General features: G+C 41.8%; 1 protein-coding gene and 1 pseudogene across 1 annotated transcript in view; both read right to left on the bottom strand.

Moving 5' to 3' along the window:
- PEX7 (peroxisomal biogenesis factor 7) overlaps window positions 1-25,743 on the bottom strand; it is a 303,428-nt gene that overhangs the window by 210,178 nt on the left and 67,507 nt on the right. The window contains exon 6 of the mRNA XM_063441196.1: window positions 19,871-19,977. Within this exon, the coding sequence (XP_063297266.1) occupies window positions 19,871-19,977 (107 nt within the window). The remainder of the gene's footprint in view (window positions 1-19,870; window positions 19,978-25,743) is intronic.
- Window positions 9,018-17,043, bottom strand: LOC134585343 (protein adenylyltransferase SelO, mitochondrial-like; annotated as a pseudogene).

The raw sequence follows: 25,743 nt of genomic DNA, 5'->3' as shown, positions 1-25,743 counted from the left end.
AAACTTAAAGATTGCAATTTATTGATAAGCCTTCTATGTTCAACAGTGTCAAAAGCCTTACTGAAATCTAGGTAAGCAATGTCTACTGCACCACCCTGGTCTATTATTTTAGTTACCCAAAAAAAAAAAAAAAAAAAATAAGATTAGTTTGGCAGGATCTCCCTGAAGTAAACCCATGTTGTCTCTGATCTTGAAATCCATGTGTTTTTAGATGTTCAACAATCCTATCCTTTAACATGGTTTCCATTATTTTCCCCACTACTGAAGTAAGGCTTACTGGCTTATAGTTGCCCGACTCCTCCCTACTACCTTTCTTGTGAATGGGCACAACATTCGCTAACTTCCAATCTTCTGGGACTACTCCTGTTAACAATGATTGGTTAAATAAATCTGTTAATGGTTTTGCTAGTACACCACTAAGCTCTTTTAATAACTTTGGGTGTATTCCATCAGGTCCCACTGACTTATTTGTCTTTACTTTTGACAGTTGTAATAGAACCTCTTATCCTTTTTCTTAACTGAGGTCCCTTTCCTTCATTTTCATTTGTAAATACCGAACAAAAATAATTATTGAGGCAGTCAGCTAGACCTTTATTCTCTTCTACATACCTTCCTTTTGTTTTTCATCTAACTAATCCTTGTTTTACTTTCCTTTTCTCATTTATGTATCTAAAAAAAGTTTTGTCCCCTTTTTTTATTGACTGTGCTATTTTCTCTTCTGTGTGTGATTTGGAAGCTCTTATAACTTGCTTAGCCTCGTTCTGCCTAATCTTATAGATCATTTTGTCTTCCTCACTCTGTTTTTTTTTTTTATAATTACTAAATGCTAACTTTTTGTTTTTTACTATTTTGGCCACATCTGCGGAGTACCACTGTAACGGATCACCTGGCACCCCGACTTGGTACCTCCGTTAATGGATGCTCCTAGCGCTTCCTGAGGACTCCAAGCACTCTGGCAGACACCACAATCACCGAATCAGAGAAGCATAGGAATCCTCTCTAGCATATGAATGCTGTAGACCGTTGAATAGGAACCATACAAATAGGCTTACACTCCTAGCAGTCAACTGGAACAGCATGCAATAAATCCTTCCCCCCAATAATGAGACGACACATCACTTTGAGGGTAAAACAGGAACTCTGGACTGGCACATCCAGCCTGGCTTTTATTTCCAACTCACACATACAGGCCACACCCAGGGGGAGGCATAAAAGAACCAATGACATAGATGTTACCTCCCACACATCCCCTCCCCTTAGTGTGACACATAATCCCATTATGCATACAGTGTAAAATATACTTTTACACAACTTTCATAACTTTAAAACCATACATCACATTCACATAAAAATACATATCCACAATCAATCCATTCAGGGGAACAACATATTAAAAAATGGCATGAATCCGACCCGGGGTTCAAAAGTTACTAAAAGTATCTTTTGTTCCTTTCTGGCTGGCAGAAAAACATCCCCACAATGCACCCTGGTTTCCTCCCTTCTGCCCTGGAGTTAATTGGAGAAGTAATCCAATTACCCAGGACTAAAGGCAGACTCCATTAACCACATGGTTGCAAAACGACATAAAACACTTTAACCCCTTAAGGACACATGACGTGTGTGACATGTCATGATTCCCTTTTATTCCAGAAGTTTGGTCCTTAAGGGGTTAAAATACATAAAGTCACATTTACACATAACACACAGACATTTCACCTATCCCCAGATAGCTGGGATCTGCACGCACAAAACTACCGAATAGCGCGCAGATCCTACTCACACAGTACAATTGCCATGGAGCTAAAGTCTTTCCCATAGTCTTTCATTATATGAATAGGCTCCATGGTATGGCTATCTGGGGTATCACATTCCCATAAAGTCTGGTCCATAGTCCAAAGGCAAGAGGCGGGCAATCAGCCCCCTCCAAGGACACGTGGCGAGGTCGGTTTCGCCACACTTCTCCCCTTTACCCCCCAGACTAACAGGGTACTTGACCTCCTGCCGGTCAGTGCCCTTGTTAGTCCAGCAGCCCACCCACAAGACAGAAACAGCAGAGCAGCCCACCCACAATAAACAGTTACTACACCTGGGTGAGGGAGAATCTTGTCCAGGTTCAGGTGCCTCACGGCTGTGTGGGGGACTGGTAGGCTGCCTTGGTAGGTTGCTGAGGGGGCAGAGACCAGCGGTACTCTGTCCTGTTGCCAGCACTACCACGGGAGTAGTCTGGTTGGAGCCTGGTTGCTGGAGACCGACTGTCTCCCCTTTAAATACACCGCTCTGCTGCTGGAGACCGACTGTCTCCCCTTGAGTTACACCGCTCTGCTGCTGGAGACCGACTGTCTCCCCTTGAGTTACACCGCTCTGCTGCTGGAGACCGACTGTCTCCCCTTGAGTTACACAGCTCTGCTGCTGGAGACCGACTGTCTCCCCTTTAGTTACACAGCTCTGCTGCTGGAGACAGACTGTCTCCCCTTTAAATACACCGCTCTGCTGCTGGAGACCGACTGTCTCCCCTTGAGTTACACCGCTCTGCTGCTGGAGACCGACTGTCTCCCCTTGAGTTACACAACTCTGCTGCTGGAGACCGACTGTCTCCCCTTTAGTTACACAGCTCTGCTGCTGGAGACAGACTGTCTCCCCTTTGGCTAAACAGCCCTGTTGTGGGGGGGCAGGACCGACCGTCCCTACCCCCTGTGCTGGAAGTGCAGAGACCACGGTCCCATCTGCACAGGTGTGGGGCTTACAGTCTCCCCCTGGTACATTAAGCTGCCGCTGGGGAGAGGTGGTAACCAGCTCCTCTCCCATTAGAACACTCTGCCGCTGGGGAATGGAGACTGGGCTCTCTATTCCCTGTACATTAATGATCCGCCGCTGGGGAGAGGTGGTAACAATCTCCTCTCCCATGCATACTTCCCGTCTCTGCGGAGGGAGACCGACTGTCTCTCCTCCCAGCACAGAGTCCTGCTGTGGGGGAAAGGGGGCTGGGCTCTCTATTCCCTGCTGGATACTCTGCCGCTGGGGAATGGAGACCGGGCTCCCAATTCCCAACAAATCACACTGCCGCTGGGGAGGGAGGACGGCTCCTTCAGCTCCCTGTAACTTGAGCGCAGAGACCACGGTCCCATCTGCGCTGGTGTGGGGCTTACGGTCTCCCCTTGGTGGGTTAGGCTGCCGCTGGAGAGAGGGTGTAACAAGCTCCTCTCTCTGAACTGTAACCTGCCGCTGGGGATCTGGGCCGACTGCCCAGCATCCCTGTAGGGCTGGTAGAGAGACCTCGATCCCATCTCCACCTGCCATCTATGGGTCTCTCCAGGACCAGTCTATGAGGTCCCCTACTTCTGCAACTGGTAGTGAAGCAGGGGGTACCTCTGCCGCGTTTTCCCAGCTATAGGCTAGCAGGTCTGGGTCTGCCACCCAGTTTTCCCGGTCTGCGTCCCTGCTCTGCGGCTGGCAGGAATTTAATAGTTCTACATAGTCCATCTCCAGCTCTCGTTCCATGGCAGCGAAACGGCGGAGGTCTTCTCCCAGTCCAATAGATCTCGGGCCCTGTATCATCTCACCTCGGTAATGAAAGATAGCCCAGTACCGTGACTCTGCTGGACTGCCGAAGTCGACATCCTCCACTAAGGCTTTCCACAACAGGCCAGGGCTTGTGTAGTTCTCCCCCTCTGGCTGGATGCCCACTGCCCTCCACGTCTCTGGCTGGACAGTGCACCACCACAGTGCCCGGTATGAGGCGTCCAGGCTCAGTTCCCTTTCCACGAGGTACTCGAGTTGTCTTACCCGCTGCCCTCCAGGTTGGTCTCCCAGAAGTGGCATCCGCCAGGCCATTTGTTCCTCCAACTGGTATGCGACACCAGGAAGGCGCTGCTGCCGTTGATACTGGACTTCCTCCAGGGCATCGTTCCATAATTCTTTCCGGGCATCATCTCTCCATTCTAATTCACTCTCTTCCTCAGGTGTGTGTGTTGCCCAGGGGTCTACGAACCCCATTTTCCCAAATCTTTGTGTAGACAGGGACGCTGTAGGCACACTAGCGTCGCCCTCAATTTGTAAATCCAAACGTACTGTGTCTCCGAGCTGCTTTACCTCGCACTAGGACGCCATCCCACCGCTTGCCACCAATGTAACGGATCACCTGGCACCCCGACTTGGTACCTCCGTTAATGGATGCTCCTAGCGCTTCCTGAGGACTCCAAGCACTCTGGCAGACACCACAATCACCGAATCAGAGAAGCATAGGAATCCTCTCTAGCATATGAATGCTGTAGACCGTTGAATAGGAACCATACGAATAGGCTTACACTCCTAGCAGTCAACTGGAACAGCATGCAATAAATCCTTCCCCCCAATAATGAGACGACACATCACTTTGAGGGTAAAACAGGAACTCTGGACTGGCACATCCAGCCTGGCTTTAATTTCCAACTCACACATACAGGCCACACCCAGGGGGAGGCATAAAAGAACCAATGACATAGATGTTACCTCCCACACATCCCCTCCCCTTAGTGTGACATATAATCCCATTATGCATACAGTGTAAAATATACTTTTACACAACTTTCATAACTTTAAAACCCTACATCACATTCACATAAAAATACATATCCACAATCAATCCATTCAGGGGAACAACATATTAAAAAATGGCATGAATCCGACCAGGGGTTCAAAAGTTACTAAAAGTATCTTTTGTTCCTTTCTGGCTGGCAGAAAAACATCCCCACAATGCACCCTGGTTTCCTCCCTTCTGCCCTGGAGTTAATTGGAGAAGTAATCCAATTACCCAGGACTAAAGGCAGACTCCATTAACCACATGGTTGCAAAACGACATAAAACACTTTAAAATACATAAAGTCATATTTACACATAACACACAGACATTTCACCTATCCCCAGATAGCTGGGATCTTCACGCACAAAACTACCGAATAGCGCGCAGATCCTACTCACACAGTATAATTGGAGTCTTTCACATTCCCATAAAGTCTGGTCCATAGTCCAAAGGCAAGAGGCGGGCAATCAGCCCCCTCCAAGGACACGTGGCGAGGTCGGTTTCGCCACAACCACAGAATGTTTTGCTTTTACTGACAAGCCTAATGCAATTTTATGTTGCCTTTAGCAGTGACCCTTTTAAATAATCCCATTTCTCTTGGACTCCATTTAAATTGTTCCAGTCTGATAATGACTCCTTCACACATATTCTAATTTTAGAAAAGTCTGTTTTTTTTTAAAGTCTTTAACTTTTGTTTTTGTGTGGTGTGACTCAGTCACTGTTCTTATATTAAACCACACTGACTGATGATCACTGGATCCTAAACTTTCACCTACAGTAATATCTGATACCAAATCTCCATTTGTTAACACTAAATCTAGTATGGCCTCTTTACGAGTTGGCTCCTCAACGACTTGTTTTAGAGACAATACCAGTAGGGAGTTTAAAATATGTGTGCTCCTGGCACAAGTAGCTATTTTTGTTTTCCAATTCACATCAGGAAGATTAAAGTCACCCATGATGATAACTTCCCCCTTCATTGTCATTTTAGCTATTTCCTCAACTAGTAGATTATCTAACTCTTCTATTTGTCCTGGGGGCCGATAAATCCCACCTACACGAGTTACTGTGTGATTACCAAATTCTAACGTAACCCAAACGCACTCTATGTTCACCTCACTAACTTTTATTAGGCTAGATCTTATGCTATCCTTCACATACAGGGCCACCCCTCCCCCTTTCTTGCCTTATCTGTGTTTTCTATATGAAGAGTACCCTGGTATTGCTATGTCCCAGTCATTATTTTCATTATACCATGTCTCAGTAACAGCGACTAAATCTACATTATCAGTTGCCATTATTGCCACAAGTTCATGGATCTTATTTCCTAAACTGCGAGCATTTGTAGACATGACTCTAAGCGTATCATTTTTTAACACACTTGCTATAGGCACATTGTAAATTTGAGATGATTAACCTGTGCCATGTTAGAAGGTGTGAAAAGTTTTTGCCCTAAAGACACTGAACTGAGCTGCTCTAGGCGAGAATAGAACCTTCCATTTCCTGTTTACTCGCGGACAGAAGAGGCGCGGGAATGTCTGTACTCGCGAGTGTACTTAAAGTGAGTGTATGTAAAGCGAGGTATGCCTGTAGTCACCAAGACATATACAGTTTAATGTGTATAGTAAGTCCCTGCAGGCATATTCATGTAAACACTACCTTTTCAGACAGGGCCGGTGCTAGGATTTTTGGTTACACAGGCGAAGATGCATTTTGGCGCCCCTCACTCTCCTTTAAAAAAAAAAAATGCATCATGTATTTCCTCCCAAGCCACAGGCATCATTTTTTCGGTCACACAGTCAAAGTCATACAGGTACACTGTCATACAAACACAGAAATAATCATACAGAGACATACAGACACAGACACATACAGTCAGAGACATACAGACATATAGGCAAAGACATACATGCATACAGAGACATGAAGGCATATAAAGACATGCATACATACAGAGACATGAAGGCATATAAAGACATGCATACATACAGGCATACAGAGACATACATACAGGCATACAGAAACATACATACAAAGACATACAGGCACATACATACATACATACATACAAAGACATACAGGCATACAGACACACTGCCATACAAACACATACATATATACAGGCATACAGAGACATACAGGCATCCAGAAACATACATACAAAGACATACAGGCATACAGACACATACAAACATACATAAATACTGTGATCCTTGTTAGTAGATAGCGCGGTCCTCTAGGGCAAAAACATGCACAGTCCTTTTATTTTCTTATAATCCCGGCAACTTTATTTGTAAATTTACACATCAGGCAGCAGCAAACGAAACATAAATGCAATGATGTAACACAAATCTCTACAACAAAAAGCCTAGCTCATCTGAGCACTAACTCACATCAGATTCCCTATCTATCAGGGGTTAAACTATAACAAAATTTGTGGGTTTCACCAACCTAGTGTATTTGTCCTCTCTCAGCACTCCAGTGCTTCAAGCCAGCCTTGACTGCTTCCTTCCGCACTCCTAGTGCTCCAAGCCAGCACTCCCAGTGCCTAGTCTTCTTGACTCTCTTACTGGAGAGAACACCCTCTCTCCTATCTGCTTCCTGAGAGGAAGCCAGCAATCCCCCTTTACCTGCCTAGCAGGGAGTGGTTTATTCCCACTGCTACAGCTGATTACCTGCAGCTGAGCAGTGGGTTGGAGACAGTCCAAACCCTGGCCTGGATCTTTGTCTCCCAAGAAAACCACTAAACTGTGGTGTGGAGCATTGGCCCACCCTTTTCTCCAAATGCTCCACCCCAGGGGCCCATAACTAAACAAAGCTTTGTGTTGTGCAACACACAAACTACATATACTTCCCCTGGGGTTAGAAGGCCTCTCTGCCTTCACTATATCACATATCCTCCCCCCCAGCTCAGACCCATCGGGTCGAGCGGCCTTAGAACACAAACCGTGAACATTCACGTCACCTAGGGCTGTACCAGCCCTGACTTGCTCCTCAGTTACAGGAAGTGGCCTATTGTAGATGGCTGCTACCTTGCTCCCTTGTAGTTTAAGGAACCTCCACCCAAGTGGATAACCCAAATAGTTAGCTTCCTCAAATCCTAGATAACACTTGTTAGCGGTCAAACCGGCGGCCCTTACATTATGCACAACTAACTGGACCTTCATCAGGTGTGCTTCCAAGTCCACCCTGTGAATCGCCACACCACCAAGGTAGGCAGCTGCATTCTCTCTGTGGGGCCAAAGTATCCTATTTATATGCGGAAAGGGGGCTGGTGCACTATGCAACCTGAATGGCAGTACTTTATGTTGCCATAACCCCGTGGGAGTAGAAAACACTGTCCTTCCCTCTGCTTTCTCTGTCAGGGGAACCTGCCAATACCTTATGACCAGGTCCAAGGTACTCAGATACCTGGCCTTACTTATACGCTCTTGCGTTTGAGCTGCATGAACTACAGGGCATTTAACATTTACAACCTCAGTGACAAACTCTACCTCTGCCTTGGGGTATGTGCGGGTGTCACCATGTGTACACACAATATTAAACATTTGTCTTATATCACATTTCTCTGGCTGAAGCAGAACACTTTTCAAAGTATCCTCGCTCCCTGAATCAATTAGTGCTTGTGCACAATTCCCTTCCACCATCACCACTTTTAACTGTGCTGTAACACCACCACCAGTCACCATACACATCTTTAAGCCGGTCCATACAATCCTATGCAGAGCCCTTAATACTATGTCACATTGTATTGTCTCTTCACTCTCAGGATTGTTATATGTAATATGTCCTTGCAGGTGGCAGTTGAAGCATCTGAGCTTTTTCTCAGTCTGGTCTCGTAGCCATAATGGGACTTTTGGGTACACTCTACCATCATATTTATATTGTCCCAGGCTCAGTATCAGGTTTTGTCCTTTCTTTCCAGTTTCCCGCTAATATGGTTGTTAGCGGATCTAGGCTGAAGATCAATACGGTGTGGCTCCTTATCAGCCAAGTTCCTCTCAATCATCATCATCTGCTTCCACATCCGCAGCTTCTGATTTGATAATCTCTCAACGTCGGAGTAACTTTTAAGCGCAAACTTTACAAAGGCTTGGCGTGTAATTAGTCTTTTTATATCAGCTAAAGGCTTGTCAGGGTCTGCAGATATTTGGTCATATTGGTAAGCCTGCATCTTCTGGAAAAGGCGGATAAGATTCTGCTTTTGAATCTTCAACCGGGTCCACTTTTCATACCACTGCCACACAAGCCATTAATATTAAGTTCTGGTTCCACATATTCTTTTCTGTAGAATGCAATAAAGGGGACCCCAAAATGCTGATTCCTCATCAAATTTAGGGCCTCTCTGATCTTCTGTATAGTGCTTGGACCCTTCCTGCTGAAGGTGGCTCCAACTTGTCCACGTTCCAGGTAGTCCGTGCTTTCCTGTAGAGATATTGTTGGTGTTGCAAAAGCATTTCTATATATCCAGTTCTTCAAGCTCATCATCTTCATCGCCTGCCTCATCAGGTGATTGTTGGAAAGAGACTTCTACATCGTATGGATTTTCCAACATTCTCAATACCCGCTGTACCTCGCTGAAATCTCCCTTCTCAGCTGCATCAATTGCGTTTTGAGCAATATAATTTCTGAGCACAAATGCCGGATTGTTAGAGTCCATTATTTTCACACGTTCAGCCACAAATGTATCATTATCCCCAGTAGTTGCTTGGTCTTTTGACAACCGAGTGCTGTACTTGTGAAGCCATTCTTCCCAGAGTGCACGGTTATTACTCAGTAGCTGGTCTTCACTGTACTCTTGCAGTTTATTGTAGCGTTCGATACGATCAAGCTCCTTATATATGTTGGCTTTTGTTCCATTCAAAGCAAATAACTGAGGGTTACTCTGCGCTAACATCAGCATCACCGACAGTTGTCTTGGATCCATTTTGGGTTTGAACACCACCTTTAACTCGTCCAAGGAAGCGTACTGCTCAGTTAGAATATCTAGAAAATCCTCTGCGCTGACGAAATTCCCAGCATACTTGCTGAGCACTCTGAAAGTATTTGTAAAATCTGCTCCCGTTTTGTTCATGGTTTCCAACAGGTCTGAGATAAGACTGCTGTCCTCCTCGAGCTCTGCTTGAATCAGGCCAAGCTTCTTTCGCATCTTCTGCATATACCACCTCTGGAACTCTGAATCATACTCCTCATCAATTATACTTTGACTGATTTCTACCGGGAGCTCTGGTACCAGCGACTCAGCGAGCTTTCCCAAGTTCCACTTACAGAATTCTGGTTGCTTGTTGTAGGCATACAACCCATGTTATCTGACCCATTGCAAATGTGATCTGGATCATACCTGTCCATGAATCCATATGGGCCATAATCAATAGTAATCCCAACAATGCTCATGTTATCAGTATTTAAGACGCCATGGCAAAATCCAACACACTGCCACTCTGCAACAAGCCTGGCAGTCCTCCTGGTTATCTCTTTGAAGAAAGCAGCATTTTGTTCAATCTTGTGCTCTGCATGTGTATTCTGAATGTCTGGATAGAACGTACTGATAACATAATCAATCATTTGGATGCGAACATCATTTCTGTTGACACTAGGACCCCTTCTGCCTGTTAATTCATCAGTTTTCTTGAATATTTCAAAAGAGCCAAATCTAAGGAATGTAGGAGCGATGCGTAAAACTATAGTGCAGTTTTCTTCCTTTAGGTTTCCCTCTGCTTGCTCGGCCTTGAGTGGCCACCTCCCAATGTCGGCAATGCTTTCCTCTGGGCTGTCTGGCGGTCTCCCTGCTCCCTCGGGGGTGTGCAGAGACGCAGTCATGGCCTCTCGCTGGGTCATGACAGCCCTGGTATCAAACAGCCAGTCAGGCATTCCGAGCTCCGCCTTTAATTCCATGGCTGTGCTCCCAGAATCTGGCAGCTGTTCCAGGTAGTCAGTGCGCCCAGGCCTTGTAGCAGTAGCCTTTGCCAGCAGATCCAGTTCTACGGCTCCCGGACAATCATTTAAAGTCTTTGTAGCACTACCAGGTGTCTCTGAATTATTTTGTCCTGCTACGCCAATGTCATCTACTATATCATTTTCGCCTTGGTTTGGCTTAGCTGCGGAAGTGCCCATTTTTTCATCACAGCATGGTTCTGTAACAGTCGCTTTCTCTTGGCTTAGATCAGAAGCGGCTACATTGCCTTTCTTATTGTGCCTTTGTTTTGCCACTACTTCTCTGCCCAACTGTTCAACAGCTGGTCGACATTCTTGGGTAGCCTCGGCTACTAAACAGTGCACAGCATTGTTATACTCAACTGGGGTGCCTTGCTTCTCTCTATTAAGCTCAGCTCCTTTGCTGTTGTCTTCTCTGACTCCCCAAGTCAGTCTGCTTTTCATGGCTTTAACTTGTTCACTTGGGTGTACATCAGCGGCTTCTGCTTCATGTTTCTTTCCCTGGCTGTATACACTAGCTTTACTTACGCCTTCTGGGTGTTTTTTTCTTACCACCAACATTCGGCCTTGCATAAATCTTTTTCTCATCTTTGCAGTTTTCTTTAGGATGTTTCTGCATGCTTTAGTCTTTTCACCTTTACATGGTGTATTTTAACTTATCTCTTTCTTTATAGCACAAACTGACTTTACACTACTGGCCTCAGTCACAGTCTTTCTTTCTCAATTTGTTGCCTTGGGAAGATTTATCAGTACCTTTCTGTTTCCAAATGTCTTTCCAGCTTTCTCTTGAAACATGCAAGATTCAGTTTCTGAGCTTGAAAATGTTTTTGTTTCCAACTCTTTTTCTAAGACTTCGTCTGTTGTGATGTCACTCAGAGCAAGTTTGAGGCTTTCACGTGAAGCTGCAATGTTTTGATTCTCATATAAACACTTGTCAACTTCAGTTATCAGTTTGTCTTGTTCTCCCTTTTGATTCTTCTGCTCCTCACGGGCTACTTTAAACATCTCTGCTTGTGTCACAACAAGCTGTTTCACCAAGGACTCTGTGCACTCCATTTGTGTTTTGGCCAGGACTTTAGCACCCTCTGCCTGGGCCAGCACCAGTTGCTGTAGGGCTGCACTGTTTTCTGCAGCTCTCCTGTTGTACAGCAGTTGCCTGTACCAGAGCCTTCAGCAGGTCCTCCATTATAGCACCACGCAGGTAACAGTCTTAAAGGTACAGTGCTTTTTATTCGATTAGCAGGACTGCCAAAATAAAAGTCCTCAATAAGCAGACCCACGGATGACTGGCACACCCACAGACCCTCAATGTGCTACTGTGCCCGCATTCTCCACCATATTGTGATCCTTGTTAGTAGATAGCACGGTCCTCTAGGGCAAAAACATGCACAGTCCTTTTATTTTCTTATAATCCCGGCAACTTTATTTGTAAATTTACACATCAGGCAGCAGCAAACGAAACATAAATGCAATGATGTAACACAAATCCCTACAACAAAGAGCCTAGCTCATCTGAGCACTAACTCACATCAGATTCCCTATCTATCAGGGGTTAAACTATAACAAAATTTGTGGGTTTCACCAACCTAGTGTATTTGTCCGCTCTCAGCACTCCAGTGCTTCAAGCCAGCCTTGACTGCTTCCTTCCGCACTCCTAGTGCTCCAAGCCAGCACTCCCAGTGCCTAGTCTCCTTGACTCTCTTACTGGAGAGAACACCCTCTCTCCTACCTGCTTCCTGAGAGGAAGCCAGCAATCCCCCTTTACCTGCCTAGCAGGGAGTGGTTTATTCCCACTGCTACAGCTGATTACCTGCAGCTGAGCAGTGGGTTGGAGACAGTCCAAACCCTGGCCTGGATCTTTGTCTCCCAAGAAAACCACTAAACTGTGGTGTGGAGCATTGGCCCACCCTTTTCTCCAAATGCTTCACCCCAGGGGCCCATAACTAAACAAAGCTTTGTGTTGTGCAACACACAAACTACATATACTTCCCCTGGGGTTAGAAGGCCTCTCTGCCTTCACTATATCACAATACATACAGAGGCAAACCGTCATACAGACACATACATACATACATACAGAAACATGCATACAAAGACATACAGGCATACAGAGACACACAGACACATACATTCATAGACATAAAGGCATAAAGTTACACACATGCATACAGAGACATATATACAGACATTCAGAGACAAACATACATTTAGTTACATACATACATGCAGACAGATGCACACATACATGGATACAGAGACATACATACATACATACAGAGACATACATACATACAAAATTACATACTTACATCTGTTAAATCTTGTCCCTGGGTGCATGCTGTCCGGCTCTGTGGAGTCCTGTCCTGAAGCTCAGCCCCATCACTGAGCGCCAGCCGCGCTGTGTGGTACACAGGGAGCAGGGATATGATGTAATTCATATCCCTGCCCCCTCCACACAGCCTGCGGCAGACACCAGGGTAGGAGGTGGGCGGGCAGAGGCTGGGCTCCGTGGGCTGGAATCTCTAGGCTACAAGTAGTAAACGGCTGGAGGGGTGCGCAGTGCGCTTCCCTCCTTCCGGTCAGCCTTATGTCGCGCCCCCAGGGCCGGTGCGCCCTAAGGCAGCCGCCTTATGGTAGCGCCGGCCCTGTTTTCAGATAAAAGGTAGTGTTTACATTGCTCCCTATTAACACCTCCAGTGGCAATCACTCAGACAGCCACTAGAGGTGCTTCCTAGGTCAGTACTGCACAATGCTGAGATCGCCAATTCGAATGATCTCAGCTAAGCAGGCGGAACAGAAATGGGGCCAGCGGCGACAGATCCACATGTCGCTGGAATAAAGATGAGTTTTTATCTTATTTAAGGGGGTAAGGAAGTGCAGAACAGCAAATTAGTGTTTTTAACACTAAAGGGTCAGGAATACACGTTTGTATTCCTTACCCTATAATGTTCCTTTAATGAAGCAGTTTTGGTGTATAGATCATACCCCTTGAAAGTTCAGTGTCTGCATAAAGAGGGTGGAGACACTGAATGCACAGTGTGCAGCACTGCCCCATGAAGCACGTAGGCATCTGAGTAGTGGCCAGTAGAGGTATCCCTAGTAAACATTGTATTTTCTCTGAAAAGACAGTGTTTACCGCAAAAAGCTTGAAGGGAATGATTATACTCACCAGACCAACTACTTTCAGTTGTTCTGGTGACTATAGTTTCCCTTTAAACTGTGCATACCTCCCAAGTGTCCTTATTTAGGTCCCAAATCCCTCTGCCACTTTTTCCTATCCTAATGTCCCTCTTTTCTAGGAGCTTGTTGGTGTTTCTGAGTGTATAAATGAGCTCCACAGCAATAAACCGATGACTAATGAGTCTAAACTATAATAAATATGTTTAGAGACCAGTCTCTAGAAATAAGATAACTAACTTTTTTAAGCTGTGTGAATATATTTTCACCCAATGCAAAATATTTTATCTTTAACCCCTTAAGGACAAAACTTCTGGAATAAAAGGGAATCATGACATGTCACACATGTCATGTGTCCTTAAGGGTTGAAGATGTGCCCTCATATAACAGTAAAAAAAACTGTCCATGATGCCATGATCATTTTATACCTGTTCAGGAGCTTGTATTTAGAGAAAGACAATAAAAGATTTCAAACTTAACTTAGGAATTCTGGGCACAGACACAGATCAAAGACCCAGTTCTTGTTTCCTGAACAGTGGAAAGCTAAGGGTTACTTTACAAATCATCGCATGGCTGATGACATTACACGCTCTGTGTTTTAGTTCCATTTATTTATTTAAATATTTGGGATATTTTTTGTTAAAGCAATGCACAGTGAAATGTCTGCACTACTTATAACCACTGTAAAGTATGTCAAGCGGATAGTGCGCTTCTAAATATTACAAATATAACATAATAAATGAGGCTCATAGAATGAGCTTGAAGTGCAGCCTTGTTATTTTAACCATAAGTGTCACTGAGGGATTGAAAAGTATCATTCAGCGATTGCCATAATCACACTGACAGATCATCAAGTGGTAATTCTAGTTAACCTATAGCTTGCTTAGATGAAAATAACATGAATCTGTTTGCATTATTTTTTTTAAGTGAATTATGGAAAGACATATTCAGGTGACAGTGCCACTTTAAGTTCTGTTTCATTACTTGAGCTAAAATGAATATGGCAAAAGGGATAGATTTGTGTGCACAGTAACAAATATAATCATGACAATGATAAAGCATGAAAAGCTTTTATAATTTCATTAAGTGACAGCCTTATGTAAGATAATTTAATGCATCACGAGCACATTTCTATCAAACAAACTGTTAATTTTACATTTTGTAATGTCGTTTCAATGTCCTTTTTAATTAATGTTCAATTATAAATTTTTAATGTCGCATGTTATTGCTGACTGCAAAGTTCCATGCAGAATCTGGTGAGATCTGTATCCTTTCATTTATTCAGTTAAAAGAAATTATACTGACCCAAAACACATTCAATCTATTTAGGAGGAATATCCCTACAGGCAGCTCACTGACCTTAGATTTGCCAAAGGAATGGCAGTGTGTAGGAGACAATAATACATTGGAATCTGCTAGCAACACATAGAAAATAGATTACTGACTTGATAGTCATTACAATGAACATTAACTGAAGACATTTTTAATTAGCCAAAAATCCTTCATCATTGTGATTGCACTGCATATGGCTACAAATTAGATCTGAAATTTATAATAAAGGCAATTTTACACATACAGCAAGCATATGTATAGACAATGTATTCAACTAAAAATTTGGTTTTGTGAAATTTAAAAAAAAAACACGAAACATAGTATTGTTTACTACCGTATTATAATTATAATTATGCATTTTCTTATTTTATTTGTTTAATAGATACTGAACTTGAAAATGTAAAATGTCAAGAATTTCTAGTTGCCACATAGACATTTAATGTTCATTTGAAAGATGTAACAAAGAATGAGGCAATAAAACTAAAGTATGCTTAAATGTGTTGCAAATTTCCATAAGATGCAAGTTGTGTGCCCCCCAGAACAGAGTTTGCATATTAACAGCACAAAAAAAAAAAAAAAAAACCTTTTGTAATTTTGATATTTGGTATTTGTTCATTTTTAAAATACAATAAAAATAATAAAATTGCGCTTTGTGCATCTATGGGGACATTCATTCCTCTGTAATAAATGTATTTTTAAAATCAGCACAGTGTGTTCTTGCCTGAATTAGCCTTATTATAAGCACACATTGGGAAATGTAACAATAAGTCTATTATTGGCAGTTTGTGATTGCGCATGTTAATTATTTCCATTTCATTTTACATCTTCTATAGGAACAGACACCATTATTATTACATTAAGTAGCCCTCGGGTATTTTAAATGTGAACGCTGTACTTTTCAATAATATTGGGCTTGCACTGCCTTTTGTTATTACCAAATATCAAATTTTTATTACGGATGGTTCCTTAATCATTAAAGCAAATATTGCCTTTCTAATCTAGGATTTTAGCAATGCATAATATAACTCAGAATCATAAGGCCGTTTCTTTTTAATTTTTAGAATTTCCCAATAGACAATAAAGTAAAGGTCAAAGTCAGAAGTTTTTAAGATTTTTGTTTTCTTTCAATATGGCTCCTGGTTTTATCTTATGCATACCAATTTAAGAGGAATGGATGGATTGCACTCAATATTATAATATTATAATATATGGGAATTATAATATTGTACCAGGCACGTGTCTGTGCTTAAAGACATGCAGAATGGTTACAGGAATTCTCACAGGTTTTCTTATAATCTCCTAAAGGTTTTTTTTTTTGGGGGGGGGAGGGGGGGGGGAGGAGTGGGTGGTTGGGGAGTGTTCCAATTATATGGATAAATCTACTTTTTTTTTTTTTTTAATTGCTAACTCAATGGCATCATTAATTTAGCTATCTACCTATAAATAACAGTGAAACACGTAGTTGGAAAATTAATGTTATCAAAGCATTCTGGCTACAGCATAATAAACCATGAGACTGAAGGTCGTATAGTTTATAAATGCTTTGAAAACCCCAAGGTGGCATTATTATTTTTTTCTAATACATGTTTCATCATTATGTATCCTTTAAAATAAATGATTTGTTAGTGTGACAGTAGTGCTCCATTAATCTCAGAGTAGATACTGTACATGAATATCCCAGTCTCCCCATGATTGATGGGTGTTCCACCAAGCAACAGCTGCTATTTGCACCAGCCACTATTACTATTAAAATGGTTGTATACATCTCCCAGTGCTGCCTGAGATTAGCAGTCCCCATACTGCACTGTGCCCTTCAAAGTGTGCATTACGGGACATAACTGCAAGGAGACGTTACCATCCGTTCAATTCAAGAGAGATGTATACATACATATATATATTTAAATAAAGAAGGAAGAGTTAAAATATCACATCACTTCTGTCACCAGTGGGGTTGCGCGCCTCATTTTCAAAACTACAGCTGCTGAGTGGCTAGGTAGCAGTTCTGTTACCAGCCGCACAACCTGAGCCCTTCTAGAAACCATATTGCTTAGCAGTGCTGTGTTACATCCAGAATGAATAAAATGGTTGCACACTCTATGGCAGCTCTGTGGCTGCACATTGTCTACCTGCAGTCACAGATGTACTCAAGATGCAAACCTGTAACAGCCCTGTATAAACCTCTCATAATGTGAGTTACTGTCATTCCAAGCAGTAGCCCAAGTTTCAAATTATCTGGATTCACTTTTGGCTTAGCTTAAAGGGACACTATAGTCACCTGAACAACTACAGCTTAATGTAGTTGTTCAGGTATTATCTATAGCTCCCTGCAGGCAATCTAATGTAAACACTGTATTTTCAGAGAAAATAGTGTTTACATTGATTGATAGGAATACCTCCAGTGGCCGTCACTCAGACGGCCACTAGAGGGACTTCCTATCACACAGGGCCCTAAAAAAGCCCTGTACACGTCAGACGTATTAAAATACGTCTAACGTGTTCAGGAGAGAGAAGGCACTGTGTGCGCGCCTTCTCTCTCCAGCCTGTCAGCGGAGGAGGGGGGCGGGCAAAGACCGCGAGCTGAGCTGTCACTCAGCTCAGCTCGCGGCCACGCACACCACGCGCATGCGCGGTAGTGCGCTCAGCACTTCAGAGGGCGGCACTTGCCACCAGTTTGGCCATATTTCAGAGCTGCAGCATCACTGGAGTGCCCAAAAGCACAAGGTGTGCAATACTCAGAGACATGGCCAAGGTAAGAAAGGCTGAAAGACGACCACCACTGAACAAGACACACAAGCTGAAACGTCAAGACTGGGCCAAGAAATATCTCAAGACTGATTTTTCTAAGGTTTTATGGACTGATGAAATGAGAGTGAGTCTTGATGGGCCAGATGGATGGGCCCGTGGCTGGATTGGTAAAGGGAAGAGAGCTCCAGTCCGACTGGAGGTGGAGTACTGGTTTGGGCTGGTATCATCAAAGATGAGCTTGTGGGGCCTTTTCGGGTTGAGGATGGAGTCAAGCTCAACTCCCAGTCCTACTGCCAGTTTCTGGAAGACACCTTCTTCAAGCAGTGGTACAGGAAGAAGTCTGCATCCTTCAAGAAAAACATGATTTTCATGCAGGACAATGCTCCATCACACGCGTCCAAGTACTCCACAGCGTGGCTGGCAAGAAAGGGTATAAAAGAAGAAAATCTAATGACATGGCCTCCTTGTTCACCTGATCTGAACCCCATTGAGAACCTGTGGTCCATCATCAAATGTGAGATTTACAAGGAGGGAAAACAGTACACCTCTCTGAACAGTGTCTGTGAGGCTGTGGTTGCTTCTGCACGCAATGTTGATGGTGAACAGATCAAAACACTGACAGAATCCATGGATGGCAGGCTTTTGAGTGTCCTTGCAAAGAAAGGTGGCTATATTGGTCACTGATTTGTTTTTGTTATGTTTTTGAATGTCAGAAATGTATATTTGTGAATGTTGAGATGTTATATTGGTTTCACTGGTAAAAATAAATAATTGAAATGGGTATATATTTGTTTTTTGTTAAGTTGCCTAATAATTATGCACAGTAATAGTCACCTGCACACACAGATATCCCCCTAAAATAGCTAAAACTAAAAACAAACTAAAAACTACTTCCAAAAATATTCAGATTTGATATTAATGAGTTTTTTGGGTTCATTGAGAACATGGTTGTTGTTCAATAATAAAATTAATCCTCAAAAATACAACTTGCCTAATAATTCTGCACTCCCTGTAGTTTCCTGTTTTTAGCATTTTAGTACAACATTCAGGTACCCTTGTGCTGGTTTATCATCATTTATGCTATTTACCTGTTGGCAGATATATTTTCATACCTACCCCGGACATTTCTTTTTTCTGACTAAGCCAGCTACAGTAAGATTCAATAATACCTGTTACTGTCCCTTTTTCTTCATAAAGGGGTCTACTCTGAGTGTATGGTATAGCATTAGTCAAAAGGAGAAAAAAAATCAACAGGGGAAAAAAACAAAAACAACAGGAGGAAAAAAACAAGTAGCAAGAGAGGTGAGAACGGACAACAGCTTAATTAGCCTGCCCTTCGGTGGGTCCCCGCTCAGATCTCAAGCTGGTTTTAGCTCGACTTGTGCCATTACAGAGAGAACATATCTGAAGCATATCAGACTAGTCCCACCCTTATGGGCAGTCCAGATCTGAATTGCCAGCAAGTTCCCTCTGCACGAGAGATCCGGCAACCCCAGACGATCGTTTCAATCTTGTAAGGTATCATCAGCAAAGTATAGCCAATATCCCTCTAGGCACCGTGAGCAAGGGATCCACGTCTGGATTGCCCTTTAAACTTAAGAAGAAAAAACAAGTAGCAAGAGAGGTGAGAACGGACAACAGCTTAATTAGCCTGCCCTTCGGTGGGTCCCCGCTCAGATCCTAAGCTGGTTTTAGCTCAACTTGTGCCATTACAGAGAGAACATATCTGAAGCATATCAGACTAGTCCCACCCTTATGGGCAGTCCAGATCCAAAATGCCAGTATGTTCCCTCTGCACGAGAGATACGGCAACCCCAGACGATCATTTCAACCTTGTAAGGTATCATCAGTGAGGTATAGCCAATATCCCTCTAGGCACCATGGGCAAGGGATGGATTGCCCTTTTTGTGGCATATTCAAGAAAGCTAAATGGATTAAACCCACAAATTTCTAAAATTTCCTAGACTATACTCAGGAAAGGACCGTACACTCCCATTCCTGCTTGTTAACTCTATACATTCTATGTGGATTTTCACCCTTTTTAATTATTGGCTCTTGAACAATCCATATGCATGTTTCAAAATTAATAAAACAAAAAGCAAAAAAACAGAGCAGTGTATTTACCTGGTCATATTTGCACCAATCACATGTTAGAACCTCTGCTTGGTGGGCTGGTATAACTATTTTGGACACAGGCGATTTGACATCCCATATCCTCAATGTCTGGTCACCTGAAACCAAAAGGAATAATAATGTCTTAAAATATTGCTTGAAAAAACAGCCTCTTACACAGGAAGCACTGTGCAGGAGGAGCATGGACAGCAATGAGTGATGCACGTTGTAGAACAGCTTTTGCGTCTCTGGTATTAATCATAGAATGCTGACTGGACTACAGAAGACATAAGAGAGTGAGTACTTTGTAAATAACCCGTCAAACTCCACATGCCATAAACACCCATTTCCCCTTACCCTAAATTAAAACTCTCCTAAACATTTAAACAAACCCCTCCCCGGTTCAACACCTAAGCACTCAAATACTAAACCTGAAAACAAAACTTTTACTTTAATCCTAGGTTTAACTCCTCTTAAAATACTAAAACCCAATGTCCATGATACAAAACTCAACCAACCTCTAAAATGGTAATACAGACTCTTTGTTCACTGTGCCTAGAGGGTTATCAACTGTACCTTGCTGACTAGGCTTAATTAGGCCTGACAAGGCCATATGCAAAGTAACTCATATGTTAACCCCTCTCAGACCAGAAGGGGAAATGTATTTTACATCATCTGGAGTGCAGACAGTTGCCTAACCCGGTTTTAGTGTATATATGTTCAGTAGGCAGACATGTTTGCCTTACAAAATGCTTGTGTGTGTAGTCTGATGTATTCATAAATATGCATCTCAAATGTTTTTCTCTTAAAAAAAAAATTAAAAATGGCATCAAGCATATATTGTAAAAATACAGTTGGTGGACCGTGTTTAAACCCTATGCATTTTTTTAACTCTTATCATACACAGTTACTGTTAAGTGTTCAGCAATACATATTAACAAACCATCTTTAAAAAAAAAAAAAAAAAAAAAGTCAGATCTCCTTTGTACCAATTTCATAATAAAGTGCTATTTATTAAACTTGGAACATTTTATTTCAGCAGATAGAGAGACAGACAGACAGATATATTTATATACACAGTCTCGAACTATACACAACAAATATATATGATGTTCCCTGCAGTCATTTCAATGAGGGTATTTATGAGTAATTACATGATTTCAAAGTTATAAATGCTTCAAACAATTGACGATTGAGCTCAGCAATACAGAACAGGAATAGTTTGTATTTAAAGTAAACAATATGCGACATAAAAAGCGTAGCGCTTCTATTATTACATGTGCCAGAGAAAAAGATCAACTAACTTAGAAAGAAAAGAAAAAGTACAGGAATGGTTAAGACAATCAAAGTTAAGCGGTGCCTTAAGGTGCAGAAGCCATGGTTTCAGAAAGATTAGATACTTAAGGATTGATGAACACTGCAATGTTTAAGATGCTGAGCGGATAAAAAATTAAGTTTGTATTAGACAAAAGTATTTGTTATCTTGAAGGTCCTTGTATAGCTACCTTTAAAACCATTGCTGGTATATTACCAAGGGAAACTCATTACTCTAAGCAATTTATTTAGAAAGCCTACTTTATTTGATGAAACGTGTATTTGTCACAAAACCAACACTGAAGCCTGCTTGTACTAAAGAAAACTGATTTAAAGTTAAAAAAAAAAAGTTGTGCTGATCTTAAAGGAACATTCCAAGCGACCATAACAACTACAATGTGCCTTGATTCCCTATTACCTTCTATGTAGTTAAACTTTTATAGCTGTTTCACTTCTTACCTGGGATCTGCTGGACACAACTGCCAACCTCCTCATGCCCCTTAGAGAGCCAGAAGCTCTCTGTCTCACCCAAGCATGGCAGTGCAGGGATTAACTCATGGCTGAGTGATCAAGTGGTGGGCTTAGCTCAGGAGAGCTGTAGAAATCTCCAAAGCAGGAGCATCTAGATCTATGAAAGCTGTAGTGGAGGTGGGGAGCTGTGCCAAGGAAAAAATTTGATTACTTACAACGGGGGAATAAAAGGGCACTCATGGCATCATAACCACAGTGCATTGGGTGTTCATTTAAACAGTTTTTAAATGTGCAAAGGATATTGTATTCTGCTAATTGAATAAACTACTTCCTACTATGCTAGTCATTATCCAAAAAATTAATTATCCAGAAAAAAGACAGTTTAAAGTATATCTGAGACATAAACATGCACCTTTTGTGTGACATATCTGCCACTTGGGTGGGTATGAAACTAGATAAAACCCACCTCCTCTAGACTGTAAGCTTGTTTGAGCAGGGTCCTCTTCAACCTATCGTTCCTGTAAGTTTTTGTAATTGTTTCATTTATTGTTAAATCTCCCCCTCTGACTATATTGTAAAGCGCTACGGAATATGCTGGCGCTATATAAATACCAGTAGTAATAAGAATAAAAATAATAATAAATATGAGATGGTGGAGCCAGCAAGAGGGTTGTCACTGTTGATGCCTATGACTGTAAAATGGGTGTGTTAGACTGGTGCACATTTCTGCCAGCAAGACAGACAGTTCTGCGGGTTATTCAACCATAGCTGAATGGAGCTAAAGGATTCTTGTATGGATGAAAATGCCCATTTCTGGGGAAAATAGGATGGAGGGACAAGGGCCCAAATCACGACTGTCTAATAGGATCTGGGTGGTAGACATTTCTACCAATAAATTCTAACTTGAATGCATGGCTGGACAGACCTGTAAAGGGTTAACATTTTAGTATTTGACTACCGAAGATGGACGGACTATTTTAGAAATAGCAATTGTTAAATGTCAGCTTAAAGTGAACCTGTTGAAGACCTTCAGAGAGAACCTTTTAACCTAGTTACCACAATTTCATGTTGTTGGCTGCAGAATAAGCAATATAGTAGGGATCGACCAATATTGATTTATTTTTTTAGAGCCGATACCGATAATCTGTGAACCTTCAAGGCAGATAGCTGATAACTTAACGATATTCTATACATTTACCATTTTGAAAAAAACTATTTCTACACAAATCTACTGTTGACTGAACATGTTTATTATTTATTTGTTTGCAAATCTTTTTTTTTTTTTAATAAAGGTAAATGCACAAAATATACATGCCAGTCAGAGTTTTTTATGTTTTCAAGAATATGTGTGTGTAGTGGATGCAGTGAGAGTATTTGATTATTGAATGCAGTATGTGTTTGTGTAGTGTGTATAGTGAATGCAGTAAGTGTTTGTGTAGTGTGTGTAAAGTGAATGCTGTGTGTTTGTAGGATGCGTAAAGTGAATGCAGTGTATGTAGCGTGCGTAAAGTGAATGCAGTGTGTGTAGCGTGAGTAAAGTGAATGCAGTGTGTGTAGCGTGCGTAAAGTGAATGCAGTGTGTGTAGCGTGCGTAAAGTGAATGCAGTGTGTGTATAGTGGATGCAGTGTGTGTTTGTGTAGTGTGTATATAATGAATGCAGTGTGTGTGTGTGTTTGTGTAGTGTGTATAGTGAATCCAGTGTGTATATAATGAATGCAGAGTGTGTGTCTGTGTGTTTGTGCAGTGTGTGTATATAATAAAGGCAGAGTGTGTGTGTGTTTGTGTAGTGTGTGCATAGTGAATGCAGTGTGTGTTTGTGTAGTGTGTATATAATGAATGTGGAGTGTGTGTGTTTGTGTATATAGTGAATGCAGTGTGTTTGTGTAGTGTGTGTGTGTGTGTGTGTATAATGAATACAGAATGTGTGTGTAGTGTGTTTGTGTAGTGTATGTATATAATTAATGCAGAGTGTGTGTGTGTTTTGTGTAGTGTGTATATAATGAATGCAGAGTGTGTGTGTGTGTTTGTGTACTGTGTGTATAGTGAATGCAGTGTGTGTTTGTGAAGGGTGTATATAATGAATGCAGAGTGTGTGTGTGTGTGTGTGTTTGTAGAGTGTGTATAGTGAATGTAGTGTGTTTATATAATGCAGAGTGTGTGTGTGTGTGTGTGTGTTTGTGTAGGTATGTAATGTGTGTAAAATGGGGAGGGCATTTTTATTTTTATTTATTTTTAAATAATAATATAATTTTTTTAGTCCCCCCTCCCTGCTTCTTACTTGGCTGGGGGCATTGGGGGAGTGGGTATAGCATTCCCTGGTGGTCCGGTGGCATGGACTGTGCAGTGGGGGCCCGCAGTAAGCTCCTCCTTACCTTCCCAACAGCTCCCTTCAGCTACCCTGTCTAACTATCGCGGCCAGTATGCCGCGCAGAGCATTGCCATGGTAACCTGTGGCAACGCTGTGATGGCCGCGAGACTCGCAAGATTTAGACAGGGGAGCTGAAGGGAGCTGCTGGGAAGGTAAGTAAGGGATTGCTGTGGGCACTCCAAGACCGCCGGGCTTGTCATGGGCCAGGCGGTCCTGGTCTGCATTATCGGCAACATCGCTATCTATATAGGCCAATACCGATATTGCCGCAAATACCGAATATCGGCCAATAGTATTGGCCAGACCGATAATCGGTTGATCCCTACAAAATAGTGGTTACTATAGAGTTACTATAGTGTTCTTTTAATTGGATTATCAAGAAATGTTTAAAAACAAGCACCAACTATATAAAACATTCATATTCCCCAATATCGGCATTCCAAAAGTGGGACACCAGAAAGCCTAAATATATGTCTCAATCTATTATGCAGTCATGCTCTTTATGCAGCACTACACCATGAAGTTTTTAATCTCAAAGGAGATAGAGAGGAGAACAAACTAGTGTAATATGTAGAAATAACAGTGCAAGTATTTTGTTAAGCTCACCTGATTCAGAGCCCCATATATACCTAGCATCTTGGTAAAGTTACTGACTGGACTTTTGTTAGTGCAATACTACTCGATATCAGTTTATTGTTTTATGTAATGTTTAATGAATAGGTACTTATTTAGTACTCATGTAGTCCATAATTGATTCCAGGTAGCTGTTTGTATCTACTATACAGTGATTTAAAAAAATAAATAAAAAAAATTGTATTTGGCCAGTGGGGCGCTTTTGTATCACACTTCCTCTTTTGAGGAAAATTTTCTTTGCATTACATCTCTCCATGCTGGAAATTAGAAATATGTTACAGAAGACATGATAACAGCAAACCATAACTTAAAATTCTATTTGTGAAGCCATTAAATCTATGCCACTGCAGTTTCACATTGCAAATATATTGCTAGCTGTTCTGTTACTGATAATAAACAGATGTTTACGCAGCATCCATTTTTTGTTCATCATACCTGCTTTCTCTGTCATAAAATGTGTTCGAAACCATTTAAAATGATTGTACAGTATATATACACATAACAATAAAACATGATAAAGAGGCATTTAAATAGTGTCAATATATACCACAGGGTTATAAATAATAATAAATAAATAAAATTATATATATATAGCTTATGGAAATATTTGGCGAGATATTTGGACTTGACAGTTATGTAGGACATATAGCAGTTCTATCTGTACAATATTTGTCTTTTCTCTTCTGTATACTAAGTATTTAGATAGTAGTTACATTTGTAGATGGTAGCTACATTTGTATGTTTTTTGCTTTCTAACTTGATATGGGTGGATAGTTACTATATAACCAATATTTAGTTTCAACTTCACAGAGGTTTTATTACTTTACTAAGATTTTTTGTCATGATTAAGATTATTAATTTTTATCTATTTAATAGATCTTAATAAAAGTTAAGGTTTTATATTTGGGTTGTCTTATTGTATGAAGGGTTAGTGTAGAGCCAACCGTTTTACTTGGCTCTTCTTCCCCTTTTTACCACTGTTCATTTACTTTGGTTATTCTATTTAATTAGGAGTTACCCCTCCCACCCCTCACCCAGTATTTAGCAACCTGACACACACTCGCTTAATAAACCAACTTACATTTATATGGGAAGCTT

This window comes from Pelobates fuscus, chromosome 2 (genome assembly GCF_036172605.1).
Source record: "Pelobates fuscus isolate aPelFus1 chromosome 2, aPelFus1.pri, whole genome shotgun sequence".
Taxonomy (NCBI): domain Eukaryota; kingdom Metazoa; phylum Chordata; class Amphibia; order Anura; family Pelobatidae; genus Pelobates; species Pelobates fuscus.
Note: the sequence above shows the minus strand (reverse complement) of the source record. Positions and strands in the feature narration are given on the sequence as shown.